Genomic DNA, 15,562 nt, shown 5'->3' with positions numbered 1-15,562 from the left:
GCCAGCGACAGTGGTACAGGCGGATACAATAAGGTCTTTTAAGAGACCTTTAGACAAGTACATGGAGCTTAGTTAAATCGGTGGCTATGGGGTAGGGAAATTCTAGGCAGTTTCCAAAGTAACAACATTGTGGGCCGAAGGGCCTGTAATGTGCTGTAGATTTCCATGTTCTATAACCTTTAATGTCTTTACTAATCAAGAACCTATCAAACTCTGCTTTAAATATATCCAATCATTTGGCCTCCATAGTCAGCTGTGGCAATAATTCCACAAATTCACCATCCCCTTGGCTAAAGAAATTCTTCATCTGTTCTAAAGGGATGTCCTTCTATTCTGAAGCTGTGCTCTCTGGTCCTAGATTCTCCCACTATAGGAAATATCCTCTCCATGTCCACTAAGAGTTTCAATATTTTATAGGTAAAAACTAATGAAACATACTCTATCTAGTTGTTCAGGAACACCATGGAACACCTTGATATTATTTGCAAGGCTCACAAAACATTATGAGGCAGAAATTGTATAAAATTAGGTTTCAGTATGTCACCTCTTCCCTAACCTATGTAGCCTCTGCACGTGCATTTGCTCAATATTCCTCAGCATTTGTGTTTAACAAAAGTTATCAATCTCAGATTTTAAAATCTGCATTTACCATGGCATCAACTGGCTTTTAAAGAGATTTCAGAAGTTCTGCCATCTATTGCGCATAGAAGGTACTAAAATGGAGTAGTTCTTTTGGAAACTGCCTACTTATTCCACAAGTAGATGCCTCAATTATGAGTGGCCTTTCTACTCTACCAGTTCCACTTCCTTTCTTAAATACTTCAACCAAATCACTATTAATCTTCTAAGTTTAAACAGCTATAGAAGGGTTAGTTCCAGATCGAAATTCCCCCATGCCAATATCACCATCTTGAGTGATGTTGAGGCATCAAGTTTAAGAGTTGAGAAATTACATTGCAGCTTTATAAATCTCTAGTTGGGCCACCCCTATATTATTACATTCAATTAAGGATATAGGGGCTTTGAAATTGATGCAGAGGTTTACAGGGATGCTGCCTGCATTATAGGACACTGGGAGAGGTTAGAAAAACGTTGGTTGTTTTCCCCAAAAACAGTGGTTGAGACTGGTTAGAAGTTTATAAAATTATAGAAGCTTAGATAGAGTGGGCAGCTAGTACATCCCACCCCCCCCCCCCACTGGGTTGAAATGTCTAATACTAGAGGAAATACGTTTAAGGTGAGAAACCAAGATGAAAGGAGATTGATTGGGTAAGATACATTTTTTTTTAAATACAAGGAGTGGCTGGTATCTGCAGCACAATGTCAAGTGCAATAGTGGAGGCAAATACAATAGAGGCATTTAAGGGGCCCTTAGGTAGGCACAAAGATGCAGGAAATTGAAGGATATGACCATTGTGAAGGCAGAAGGGATAGGTGTGCTTAGACATTTAATCATAATCTAATTAGTTTGGCATAATGTGTGCTGAAGGGAATGTTCCTGTGCATTCCTAACTAGTATGGGCAGCATTGTTCCAGGAACAGGTGTGGTTTAACAGAGTTTCCCTAAATGCTGTATAACTCTTGTTATACAGCATTCCTCCTAATACAAGAGCTAACAATCCATCTGCACCACTGGTTAATCAATGTAATCATCCACTTACTTCCAAGGAAATATGCAAGGAGCCATTGAAGAACAGTCCTAGAAATGCAGAGAATCAAGGGCCCAGAGTGACTGAGGAAAAGAAAAGTTTAACAGAAATACTAGAAAAGTTGAAGTTAAAATGTCTTGAAACTGATACATCACAAGGAGATGTAAAAATTTCCAGTGGGGTACTATGGGACACTTTTAAAGCATATATTTGTGGACAAATTATTTCATATTCTGCTGGACTGAAAAAGCGAAATAATGATGAAATACTTAAGCTGGTTGGCAAGATCAAAGAAATCAAGAAGAAATACTCTATTACTCCTAATCAGGAGCTTTTTAAAGAGAGAGTCGAACTTCAAATGGAACATAGTCTATTACTATCATCTTCGATTGAAAATCAATTAATTAAAACTAGGGGTCAATTCTATATACATGGTGATAAAACTGGGAAACTACTGGCTAATCAACTGAAATCAGCTTCGGTTAAATGCCAGATTGTTAAGGTTCGTAAAAAAGATGGTACTCTAACGGTTGATCATGATGAGATAAACAAATCCTTTCAAGAATTTTATACCTCTCTATACCAATCAGAATTTTCTGATGACTCCACTTTAATGCACAAATTTTTAAAGAAATTGAATATTCCAAAATTACCACCCAATGAACGTATAAAACTAGATGTACCTATTATGGTAGAAGAAATAAAAAATGCTATTTCTTCAATGAATTCAGGTAAAGCACCTGGTCCAGACCGTTTTACAGTAGAATTTTTAAAATCCTTCTCTACTATACTTTCTCCTTGGTTACATAGAACCTTTAGGGATGCAGCATCTATAGGTAAATTACCTCAATCTTTTTAATCAAGCTTCTATTTCCCCAATTCTTAAAAAAGATAAGGATCCTACTGAATGTGCATCTTACAGGCCTATATCTTTGCTGAATGAGGATTCTAAAATTTTTTCTAAAATATTGGCAACAAGATTGGAGAATGTATTACCTCAAATTATTTCTGTTGATCAGACTGGATTTATTAGAAATCATTACTCTTTAATATTAGGAGATTAATGAATATTGTTTATACTTCTTTACCTAGAACTCCAGAGTACGTCATCTCATTGGACGCTGAGAAAGCTTTTGATAGAGTCCAATGGACATATTTGTTTAATACGCTTGAGAAATTTAATTTCAGTCCAATATTTATATCTTGGATTAAATTGATATACCTTACTCCTTTGGCTTCGGTATTTACCAATAATCAAAGTCTCCCTTTTTTCAGTTATTCCGTGGTACTAGGCAGGGTTGCCCTCTTAGTCCATTATTATTCGATATTGCCCTGGAACCGTTAGCAATTGCTATTTGTGACTCTCCTAATATATTTGGTATTACCCGTGGTAATGAGATACATAAATTATCACTATATGCAGATGATTTACTATTACGTATTTCTAACCCTGAGAAATCCATTCCGGCAGTATTATCTTTACATGCTCAGTTTAGTAGTTTTTCTGGTTACAAATTTAATCTTGGTAAGAGTGAACTTTTTCCATTCAATATGCAGGTTCCCATTTATAGATAGAACATAGAATAGTACAGCACAGTACAGGCCCTTCAGCCCACAATGTTGTGCCGACCCTCAAACCCTGCCTCCCATATAAGCCCCCACCTTAGATTCCTCCATATACCTGTCTAGTAATCTCTTAAACTTCACTAGTGTATCTGCCTCCACCACTGACTCAGGCAGTGCATTCCACGCACCAACCACTCTCTGAGTAAAAAACCTTCCTCTATTATCCCCAAAAAACCTTCCTCTAATATCCCCATTCAGATTGATTACTATTTTACTTATTTGGGGGTTAAAATTGCTAAGAGACATAAGGACCTATTCAAGCTCAATTTTTCACCGTTAATTAGTCAGGTTAAACAATTGCTCACTAAATGGTCCCCATTGTCTCTATCACTGATTGGCCAAATCAACGCCATTAAAATGATTTTACCTAAATTTTTATATTTATTTCAAGCAGTACCAATTTTTATTCCTAAATCTTTTTTTTGATACTATTGATTCTAAGATTTCCTCTTATATATGGCAGAATAAAAATCCCAGGTTAAATAAAAGATATTTACAGAAGTCCAAGAAAGATGGTGGTTTAGCAATGCCAAATTTAAGATTCTATTACTGGGCAATTACTATTCGATAGTTAATATTTTGGACATAAGATTGGGATATAATTCCAAGTCCACAATGGGTAAACCTCAAAAGTTACTCTGTACAAGCGTTTTCATTGGTTGCTATTTTAGGAACGTCACTTCCCTTTGTATTTTCTAAATTGAATAAACAATTGGTTAATCCAATAATTAAGCATACATTAGGAATATAGTTCCAATTTCGTAAATTTTTTGGTTTGAACAAATTCATATTAAAGCCCTATTATATCTAATTTTTTTCCAACCCTCAGTTATGGATCAAGCCTTTTTGATATGGAAAATGAAGGGTATAACATGTTTCCGTAATTTATTTCTGAATAACTGTTTCATGTCTTTTGAACAGTTATCTAATCAATATAACTTGCCCAGATCATATTTTTTTATATATATAAAAAATATGATCTGGGCAAGTTATATTGATTAGATAACTAATAATTACATACATACATACACATACATATACATACACACACACAAAACTTTTTAAATACCACACTGCCTACCTTTCTGATTTCACACACTATTAGATATCAGACATTTTAGGTTTAAATCCTTATCAGAAGGGATTAATAGCCACCATTTATGATACAATTATGAAAATACAGCCAGGTATATCTGATAAAATTAAAAATGAATGGGAAAGGAAAGTTCAACTTGGCCTACCTATAGAGAAATGAGAAAAAAATCTTTCAATTAGTTAGCCCTTCCTCTATGTGTGCTAAACATACGCTGATACAATTTAAGGTAGTGCATAGGGCCCGCATGTCTAAAGATAAACTAGCTCGTTTTTACTCCCATATAAATCCTACTTGTGACAGAAGCCATTCTGAGGTGGCTTCGTTGACTCATATGTTCTGGTCCTGCCCTCTCTGAGAAAAATTGTGGAAAGATATTTTGATATTATTTCAACAGTTTTGCGTTTTGATTTACAACCCCATCCTATTACAGCAATTTTTGATTTGCCAATGATGGAACATAGATCTTTGTCCTCTTCAGCCTGTCGGATGATCGCATTTGTTACACTAATGGCCAGAAGATCTATTTTATTGAATTGGAAAGAGACTAACCCCCCCCCCCCAATACATTTCAATGGTTTTCCCAAACCATATCATGTTTAAATTTAGAAAAAAAATCAGAAGTGTCATTCTTGATCCTTCGGTTAAATTTGAAGAGACTTGGAAGCCATTTTTTCAACATTTTCATATGATGTAGTCTGACCTTTTCCGAATCCTTTTTATTAACTTAGAATATACAAATAGAGGAGCAGAGTTGACGACATTAATGAATGTATTCGATCTAATATATTGGTTCAGCCTTGTTTTGTTCTGTTTGCTTTTTTTGTTTGAGTTTAGTCATTACTTTTTTTTAGTTTTTTTGGGGTTTTTCTTTGCAATATCCTTTTCTTTTTATTTATTTTTTCTCCAGGATTAACTATATCAAGAATTTGGAAGTCTATTACACTTGTACTATTTGTAGTCTTTTTTTTGTATATGTTTATTAACAATAAGGTAATTCCAATCTCCTTGTATCACTATTGTTATTATGTTTATGAACTTGAAAATTAATAAAAAGATTAAAAAAGAAAGAAGGCTATGCAATAGTAAATGCTTAGCAATCATCTTTCAAATACTATAAATTCTGGAAAGGTCTCCAAATTGGTGAAGAGAAAATATGATCCCACATTTTAAAGGAAGAGGGAAGGAGAAAATACACTAGATACTGAAATGGTTCCAGAGGGCTGAAAAATTGCAAATGACACTCCACTCTAAGTAGAGAGGAGAAAGAAAAGTAATTTATAGCCCAGTTAGCCTGATTTCAGGGAGTCCATTATTAAGAACGAGATTTCAGGGTACTTGGATGAAACAGGCCAATAGGTTTCCTTTCCTTTTGTCTTTCCTGACAAAAATGTTGGAATTCTGAGGAAACAACAGGCAGGACAAAGGAGAATCAGTGGATGTTGTGTACTTGGATCTTCAGAAGGCCTTTGACAAGGTGCGGCACATGAGGTTGCTAAACAAGAGCCCATGGTATTACAGGAAAGATACTACCATGGATAGAAAATTGGCTAACTGGCAGAAGGCAAAGAGAAAGAATAGAGGGAGCCTTTTCTAGTTGGCTGCCAGTGACTAGTGGTGTTCTGCAGGAGTCTGTGTTGGGGCCAGCTTTCGAGTTACATTTCAGTGATTTGAATGACAGAATTGATGACTTTCTGACCACGTCTGCAGACACTACAAGGATAGGTGAAGGGCAATAACATGGAGGAAGCAAGGTGTGCAAAAAGACTCAGTTTAAGTGACAAATGGAATATAGCATTCAGTATTTGGTCATGCATTGTGGTAGAAGGAACAAAAGTGCAAACTATTCTCTATACGGAGAAAATTCAAAAATCAGAAGCACAAAGGAACTTGGGTGTCCTCATGTGGGACTCCATAAAGCTTTAGCTGACAGGTCGAGTCCCAGGTATAGAAAGAAAATGCAATGCTATCATTCATTTTGAAAGGACTAGACTACGAGAGCAAGGATGTAATGCTAAGGTTCCATGACATTGGTCAGACAGTACTTGGAATATTGTGAGCAATTTTGGACCCCTTTTCTAAGAGAGAATGTGCTAGCATTGGAAAATCCACAGGAGATTCACAAGAATGATTTGGGAATGAAAGAGTTAATGTATGAGGAGCATTTGATGGTATAGGGCCAGTACTTGGGAGCTAGAAGAATGAGAGAGGTATCTTAAAAACCTATTGAACATTGAAAGACCTAGATAGAGTGGATGTGGAAAGGATGTTTCCTATAGTGGAGGAGTCCAAGACCAGAGGGAAAAGTCTCAGAATAGGGGGATGGCCATTTAGAGCAGAAAGAGGAATTTCTCTAGCTAGAGGGTGGTGAATCTGTGGAATTAATTGACTGGGTACATTAATTCACTGGGTACATTTAAAGCAGCTGTTGATAAATTCCTGATTTGTCAGACAGAAGGCAGGAGAATCGGGTTGACAGGGATAATATATCAGCCATGATGGAATGGCGGAGCAGACTCAAAAGGCCCAATTCTGCTCCTTTGTCTTATTGTCCAAAATGGACTTTATTTGTTAGCTTGATATCAGTAGATGGAAAAAAAATGCTGGCATCTGGAACAAAGTGTATGATCTCACAGCCAATAGAAAATAATACAATTGACCAGGATCATCATAGATTTTCAGAAGGGAATCGCGGTCAAACCAGAGACGTGTGAAGAAGATTGCAGTAGATGGGGTCGGGGGGAGGGGGTAACATGCATTAAGATAGCTGGTTAAGCATACCCTTAAGTGGGCAGGCTGTGACTGGTGCAACAGAACAGGGATCAGTGTTGGACTGATCAACAATTAGTCCAATGTAACCAAATTAAATGGTTTTATGTTATTTGATGAAGCTGAGGTTCCCAAGAGGCTTCAAGGGAATTTAGACAAGCTGAGTGCATAGACAGCAAAACAAACGGCAGAGCACATTGTGAAAAAGTTTTTTTTAAACTCAACTAAAAAGTTATCAGTACAAGGATACACAAGTTTTACTATTAGCAGATATATGCTTGGGAGGAGCACTTCTGTAGATTTTTTCCACAGATGGTGTGCAATGGACATTCACTAGAACGATTCCTAGCAAAGTAACACGAGAAAATGAGGAGAGATCAAGTCCCCTGTTGTTTAGGATGCAGGTGACTAAAACGGTGACCTCACTGAAAGATACAAAAAAAAAGGCCTCAACACTCTTATACAGGCTAAAGGAAACTGTAGGTGGAACAATGCGGAACTACAGGATCATTCTCTCAAAATATGGGATCAACCATTTAGAACTAAAATGGGAAGAAATGTATTCACTCGGAGGATGATGAATTTGGAACTCTGGCGTGTTTTGGCAGCTTCAGTGCGTTCAAAACTACTACCAGTAGTTTTCTGGACTCTGGAGCAAATGGGGGATATGGGGATAGTGACGAGAGGTAGAATGCAGATGCTGGAATCTACAGCACAGGAAACTATCACATAAGCAGCAGTTGTTGAGGCAAAGGGATAGTCGACGTTATTCCATATCAGAGTATGGGAACAGGGCAGGGAAAGGCTGCTGTGATAAAGTCAGTTGCGATTTGATTGCTCGTGCTCAAAGGGCGGAATGGCCTCGTGTTCTGGTCGGTGTTATAGAAAGTTATACACCGATGACAATGGGCCCTACAATGTCTCGTCCACGCCGGTGAATACGTATATCCGAATCAGTCCCATTTGTCTCTGTTTCGCCCAAACCGCTCTAAGCGTTTTCTATCCAATTCCTTAAGTATTATTGGAGTTTATACAATCCCTTATGGTGTGCGGAGTGTCACGCGTGTATAAAATCTGCCTGCTGGCTTCGTACTCACCATTATTTCGGTACATCATGCCAATAGTTCCTCCGGTGTTTATCACCAGCACTCGAACCTCGGTTGGGCTGTCCGCTGATTCCACGCTGTAGCTGCGGGAGCTGCTTCGGCGCAGCCGGCTGCTAGAAGCCGGTCGAGACATCTGCAAGCCGCTGAGGGTGCTGGGGGAGCACTCCGACTCCAGCAAGTCGAGCCGGGTGTTCGACAGCGCGCTGGAGAGCGACAAAATGCTACAACTCGAAGCCGAGCTTCGCACGACATCGGTCTCCGCCATCAGCACAAGGACAATCTAGAGAAGGAAAAGGAGGTGGTGTGTGCAGAGCCAATCAAGCCAGAGCGCAACGTCACAGACAACCGCCACACCCCTTATCTATGTGCAGAGCACACACATCCCGTGTTTAGAAAACTCTAATCTGTATCACAGAATCTGTTGTTCACGATAGACTAGTCTCTAACATATCGCGGAGTCAATTTAAACCGCGAGATATTCATTCTGCTTTCAAGTAATACTGTTTCTTATCATAGTTTGTGACAGCAAAACTTACTCTAATATACACCAAGCTTCTAATTCTCTTTTAAAAAGTCAGCTCTGACACAGGACATTCAATTGCAAATTAAATCCGTCCTTCACAGAACAACACAGCATCGGAAAGACAAACACACGAGATTCTGCAGATAATGAATACTTGACATTTCGAGCCGAGACCCCTCATCAGGACCCGAAATGTCAACTGTTTATTCATTTTTATCGATGATGTCTGACCTGCTGAGTTCCTCCAGCATTTTGTGTGCATTGCACCAGAAAGACAATTCGGCGTATAATAAGCCGAATTTGATGCTAATGTATGCCAAGATAAAGCGGCACGGCAGCGTAGCGGTTAACGCGACACTTCACAGCGTCAGGTCAGGATTCTTGTCGCTGCCGGTTTTCCCTGTAACCGTGTGGGTTTCTTCCGGGTGCTCCGGTTTCCTCCCACATTTCAAAGACGTACAGTTATGGCTAGTGAGTTGTGGATGTGGAAAAGAATAAAACATTCGACGTTTCGGGCCGAGATCGATTGTTTACTCTTTTCCATAGATGCTGCCTGGCCTGCCGAGTTCTTCCAGCATTTTGTGTGTGTTGCTTTAATTTCCAGGATCTTCAGATTTGCTCTTCAGTTGTCTACGTGCTATGTTGGCGCTAGAATAGCGGACTGCCCAATTATCGCTGATCTGATTTGACGCACACAATGCATTTCACTTAAATGTGACAAATAAAACCAATTTTATCTTAAATATCCTCCTTCGGTGCATTATCCATTTCCCTCCATTCCTTTCACATCCATGTGCCAATGTAAAAGTCTCTTAACTTCCACCAAACTGCCTGTTTCCACTACTATCCCTGGCAAACTACTCCAGGCACCTACAATTCTCTGCATTAAAAGAAACTTCCACCTCATGTCACCTTTATAATCTCCCCCTCCCCCAAATTAAAAGCATATCCCATGGTGTTTGACATTTCTACCCGGGGAAAAAAATTCTGATCTAAACTATTTTTGCCTCTCAATTTAAGAGCCTCTATCAGGTTTCCTCTCAGCCATTGACGCTCTTCTGCAGAACCCTGTATCATCTGCCTACTCCCCTCACTTCTCCTGGTGGTCACACATCTAACTGTAGCCTGCACCGAGTTATGATCACCTTACAAAAGCTCTCAGCCTCCCAGATAATCCAGAGTGCATCCAACTGTACCAACAGGAGACTCTCTGACTTCCCACATACTGCAGCAGGAAAATTACACTAGCCACACTACCATATTGTCTACACTAATTCGAAAGTCACAGATCCATAGGAAAGCAAAAATCCCACTCATTCTTACCTGCTTCTCACCTATGCCTTCTTGCTATATGCAGAATCACTGCACTAAAATTGCTACTGGCACAACGGCGGCTCTAAAATAGCCCTCCACTTAATACTGCTTTCCTCTTATTGGATGAGTTGCCACACACTTAGCCAATCAGAAACTACTTAAAAAAAACTTTGTTGACACAAATTGCATTCACTTCCTATCATATCTCATAACTGTCTATTCAGTTCTTGGATGTTCCTATGGTTCATACTGTTCTTAAATATCACACATTCAGCTCTCTGTTATGTAGCTATTCTATTGTGTAACAGCGTTCTCTATTATTTATGGAATCAGGTAACTGGAGGGCGCAGGTTTAAGGTGAGAGCTAAGATTTAACAGGAACTTGAGGGGCAACTTTTGTTTTACACAAAGAGTGGTATGCCAGAAGAACTGGTAGAGGGAGGTACAATAATATGTTTTAAATTATTGCTGGACAGATAAATGTCAACAGTTTTGGGCCCCATATCTCAGAAAGGATCGAGAGAGTCCAGAGGAGATTCACGAGGATGATTCCAGAAATGAAGGGGTTAACATATGAAGAGCATTTGGGAGCTTTGGGCCTGAACGCTCTGGAATTTAGAAGAATGCCACGTGGGGGGGGGGCAGTGTATCTCATTGAAACCTACTGGATGTTGAAAGGACTGGATAGAGCAGTTGTACGGAGAGGATGTTTCCTATAGTGGGAGTATTCAGAACTAGAGGTGACAGCCTCAAAATTGAGGGGCAACCCTTTAGAACAAAGGTAAGAAGGATTTCTTTTTTAGCCAGTGAGTGGTAAATCTGTGGAATGCTCTGCCACAGACTGCAGTGGAGGCTAAGTCCATGGGTATATTTAAGGTGGAAACTGATAACTTCCTGATCAGTCATAGCATCAAAGGATATGGCAAGAAGGCTGGTGTATGGGGTTGAGGGGGATCTGGGATCAGCCATGATGGAATGGCAGAATAGACTCAATAGGCTGAGTGGCCTAATTCTGCTCCTGTGTCTTATGGCTTGGAAAGGTTTAGAAAGTTACAGACTAAACCAATGTTTCTTAACCTTTTTTTAGCCCATTTTCCCCTGAAGCACTTTCATACTTGCCAACAGCCCCATAAAGCATCTTCATACTTGCCAACACCCCTCTCAGGCATGATATACTCTCTGGCACCCCCATAGAGTAAAAACATGTCTACCATATGTGTACTGTACAGCAGCTTCAATATCAATGTGATCCTTAAGCTTGATGGTTACTAGCAAGAGTTGAAATCCCTGGTTCAAGTTGTGACAACAAAAGCCTTAAGTCCCCACGTGTAACAATGTACATGCGGTTTCTGTTTTTTGTGAGTATGTGATTCACTGCACTGAAGCCTCTTTCAACAAGGTAGGAGGATGGAAATACAATGAAGAGCAGTTTGGCTCTTCTCCAAAAACCAGGAAACTTTGTATGACAATGTAGTCACATATCACAAAAGCCACCATTTTTGAAAAGTATTTTTTCTTCTTCATCATTCTAAATTTTGATTATTTCTTCTTGTAAATTCTCTTCCTGTGTTTCCACATTGCAAAGAAATTAGTTAATTACCCAGTTAGGTATTTCCAGATCGTTCAAATCCTTGAATTCATTCTGAAACTCCTTCTTCAGTGACTGAAGGTGTGAGCAGGACTCTTGCAAATCACCATCTGTGAAAGAAAGTGCCATACTTTCCATGCGGGGAAACTATGAAAACATTCTTCTCCCAATGTTTTGCTTACACATTTCCAATTTTTCAATAAAAATGGACACAATTTGCCTAGATTAAATTGAAATTCTCACCCTGCAGTTTCATATTCAAAATGTTCATTTTCTCATACAGATTGGTTAGATATGTCACATCTCGACATAGAAGTTCAATCTTGTTTCCCAAGCTCTTGTCAACTTTGAGCAAAAATTCAACTGCGGTGTCAAAAAGGTCAAATATATGTTTTAAGCAGCAGCCTTTTGACAGCCACTGCACTTCAGTGTGAAGAAGCAAGCATTCAAACTCTTCATCATTATTTTGGCATAACTGGCAAAATATTCTATTTAATGGATGAGCTTTAATTTTGTTGATAGCAGATATTACAAAATTCATGCTTGAAAAAGGTCACCGGCTGAGGTTTTTGGCTGTGAAATATTGATGATGAATTACAAAATGGATGGCAAACAGACTTGAAATTTCTTTTTTCATAAATGCCATTAAACCCGCATGGCAACCTGTCATATATGGAGCGCCATCTGTTGCACAAGAAATCATGTTTCTAATCACAATACTTTTATCCTCAGTATACAGTATGAGCTAATTGTAGATTGATTCTCTATTGACACTTGTTTTTAACTTTTTAACAAAAGAGAATCACTTCATAAACTTTTCCATTGTCTCGCACAGTTGACTCATCCAGTTGTTACCCAAATTGAGTTTTTTGTAGCTCTGTGCATAGTTGATACTCCAAGTCTCACTAATTTTGCTTCTTTCAGCTTTTGGAACTGAGTAATACCATAAGTAACCTTTTCAGGGTATCTTTTATTTTGATGGTTTCATAGCTTCATTAGACAGTACAGCATTACAAATAAGACACATGGGGCATCACTAATCTGACGGGAATGGAATAAAACCACATTCCAGGTATGTAACATTTTATTGATGCACTTTCTGTAGTTTCTATTTCCTAGCAGGATTAAAATTCAAGGCTTCACTGCCTTCGGACACAGAGATTGCACTGTACGTATTTATCCATCATTAATGGGGCTAAATTAAAATTTAAAATTAACACAAGCTGGGAATGCCTATCGGTTAACATCAACGGCAGTCTGTTGACATGGATGGAATGACAGTAGCAGCATGTAAAGGAACGGCGAGGCAAAGGTGAAGACAATCACAACAGTGAACATTACATTGACAGGGATTCAGATTGGAATCTGAGGGTCAGTTGGGATAGGACTGGTATTCGGCAAGCTACCTTTAGACTATTCCAGTTAGCACATATAGGGTCTGGTAATCCTCAAAGATGGTTCTTGACCACACATATGAAGCCAAGGTCGCTTTGAACAACTCAGAGAAATCCTCGGGGTCAGCAGGTTTACTAATTGGCTCTATTTCACCACCTACAGAGCTCTGGTTCTTATGTTCCAGTGCCTCATCCGTTTTGTTTTGGAAGAGTCTGCTCTACTAACAGTCAGGTCTTGTGCCTCAAGTTAGGTTGCAGCTTAATGTCCCCCTCCCCCGCGAAGAATCTGGAATGCCCCCAACAAATTCTATTTCCCCTAACACTCCCTTAGGACATGTAACTGCCCCTGTTGTGAATCACTGGGCTAAATTCCGGCGAACAGGACAAGCTTAGATGGTGCAACTTTATTGGCATGAATCATTTGCAGGGCCGGTTTCCAAGCTGTCCGACTCTATGTAACCTAGTTATGGTCTTTATTATGTAGATCCTCTGCTTTGTTGTGTTCTGCAAAAATGCAATGCTCAGCTATTTAGTCGTGTATCTGCTGGGCAGTTGCTTAAATTGTAATAGAACTTTGTTTAGTTTCACAAACAAGAGAAGCATCATCTGGGTCTCGGCCCTAAACGTCAACTGTTCCCTCTTTTCCATAGGTACTGCCTGGCCTGCTGATTTCCTGCAGAATTTTGTGTACTTTGTTTAGCTTGCAATCCACCCTCCTGAAGAGCTGCCAACTCCTGAGCTGATGACTTTCCTATCGGAAAGTTTTTACTGCAGTCAGGTTTCTTTGCCAGGGTTTCACTGCTCATGGCTTGACCAATATTTCACCATCACCCCCAAATTTATAGTAATCTTTAACTATAATGCATTGTTTACTGTTGCTGTGATCAATTCTGCATAACTCGTACTCTTCAGACCCTCTATCCCCCTTTGGCTCACTTCCACTTGTCTCTGTGTACCTAATCATCAGTTTGGTAACCCACTCTGACTGCAAGCCAGCTTGCTAACCCGAACTTCCTCATCACTCAACTCAGCACTGTCTTTGGGCTTTTTCATTCCTTACTCTCTCACTGGTAAGACTGTTTGAAAATTAGCACCAGATGAGTTAAAATTTCCTCTATCTGAATATCAAAGATTGAAACTACTGTCTTAGATTTCCACAATTAAAAAAAATGTTCTCTAGTCACCAACTCCCTTCTCATTATTGGCAAAAGCCTGAGGCTGAATGAGACCATTTACTTGACCCAGCAAACATGGACAATTATCCATATCTGTCCTTGGCCATCATCATAAATGAGCCAAAATCCATCCAAGCTTCAGCTCCTCTGCAGAAACCCTCTTTCATGTACACATGTCACCCCTCTAGAATAGATCATTGCAACACACTACTGGTTACTAGCTCTTACTCCACCATTATAAACTGAAGTTCATCCATGAGTCTTCTGCCAATGACAAACCACTTCCCCCATCTTCCGCCACTTTGTATTGCCTCCCAGTTTTTCACCTCCTTCTCTGTTACATAACTTCCAAAATGCACCATTGCATGCAAATCTTCATCAACTAACATCAAATAGAGAGTGGATTTATCTGTACAAAGAAAATCATCCTGATGGTGCTCACAGTACCATGGGAGGAAGGATGTAAGGAGGCTCATGAGAGGAAGGCCCTGAAGTACCAGTCCTTAGTCCAGGAGTGCAGGGACAAAGGATGGCTGACGTGGCTATTCCCAGTGGAGATCGGAAATAGAGGGTTTCCGGCAAGGTCAGCATGGACGTTGCTGTCTGCACTGGGTCTTGATGAAAAGATCAAGAACCAAGCAGCTCGCAGGATGGGGGTGGAAGCAGAAAGTGCTTCTTGCTGGATATGGAGCAGGCGAGAGGAGTTGAGCTGCAATTCAAGAGCAGATGGGCAGTGGCTTGGCCACCACCAGCAGGAGAGTGTAGTGGTTATGAGTCAAAACACTTTATGAAGGTTGGGCACCACCTAATGACATCTGCTCCTGGCCAAAGGCTATGGTTACCTCATCAGGTAACTGAAGAGAGCACCCTGGTGTATAATGCGAGCAATAATTTTGCACTGCTTTATAACAATGATGCACAGATTCATTGTGAACTATTGTCTATTTATATTCATTAAATAAAGTCTGTAAATTTAGATGAATATATAATAGTTCATTTAATTGTTTTTTAATTCAACAATTTAAAACCTTGCTTGATATAATTGAACACAAATTGAGACAATGAGCATAATGCAGAAGGTCATAAAAGAACAATTACCCAAAAATGCAACAGTAAAAATCACTTAAAGGCCAATATGGATTTCCCTGCCACCACGTAATATGTGTCAACGCATGGCCAAGTGGTTAAGGCATCAGTCTAGTGATCTGAAGGTCACTATTTCGAGCCTCAGCTGAGACAGCATGTTTTGTCCTTGAGCAAGGCACTTAACCACACATTGCTCTGCGACGATACTGGTGCCAAGCTGTATTGGCCCTAATGCCCTT

At 39.5% G+C, this 15,562-nt stretch overlaps 1 protein-coding gene across 2 annotated transcripts in view; it reads right to left on the bottom strand.

The window, feature by feature from the left end:
- aspg (asparaginase homolog (S. cerevisiae)) overlaps positions 1-10,108 on the bottom strand; it is a 100,813-nt gene extending 90,705 nt beyond the window's left edge. For both annotated transcript variants that reach the window (XM_063048044.1, XM_063048051.1), the window contains exons 1-2: positions 10,090-10,108; positions 8,235-8,523 (exon numbers count right to left, since the gene is read on the bottom strand). In XM_063048044.1, the coding sequence (XP_062904114.1) occupies positions 8,235-8,508 (274 nt within the window). In that variant the 5' untranslated portion in view covers positions 8,509-8,523; positions 10,090-10,108. The remainder of the gene's footprint in view (positions 1-8,234; positions 8,524-10,089) is intronic.
- Positions 10,109-15,562: the final 5,454 nt, after the last annotated feature.

This window comes from Mobula hypostoma, chromosome 1 (genome assembly GCF_963921235.1).
Source record: "Mobula hypostoma chromosome 1, sMobHyp1.1, whole genome shotgun sequence".
Lineage (NCBI taxonomy): Eukaryota > Metazoa > Chordata > Chondrichthyes > Myliobatiformes > Myliobatidae > Mobula > Mobula hypostoma.
The sequence above is the reverse complement of the archived record's forward strand: the minus strand, read 5'-3'. Positions and strand labels throughout refer to the sequence as shown.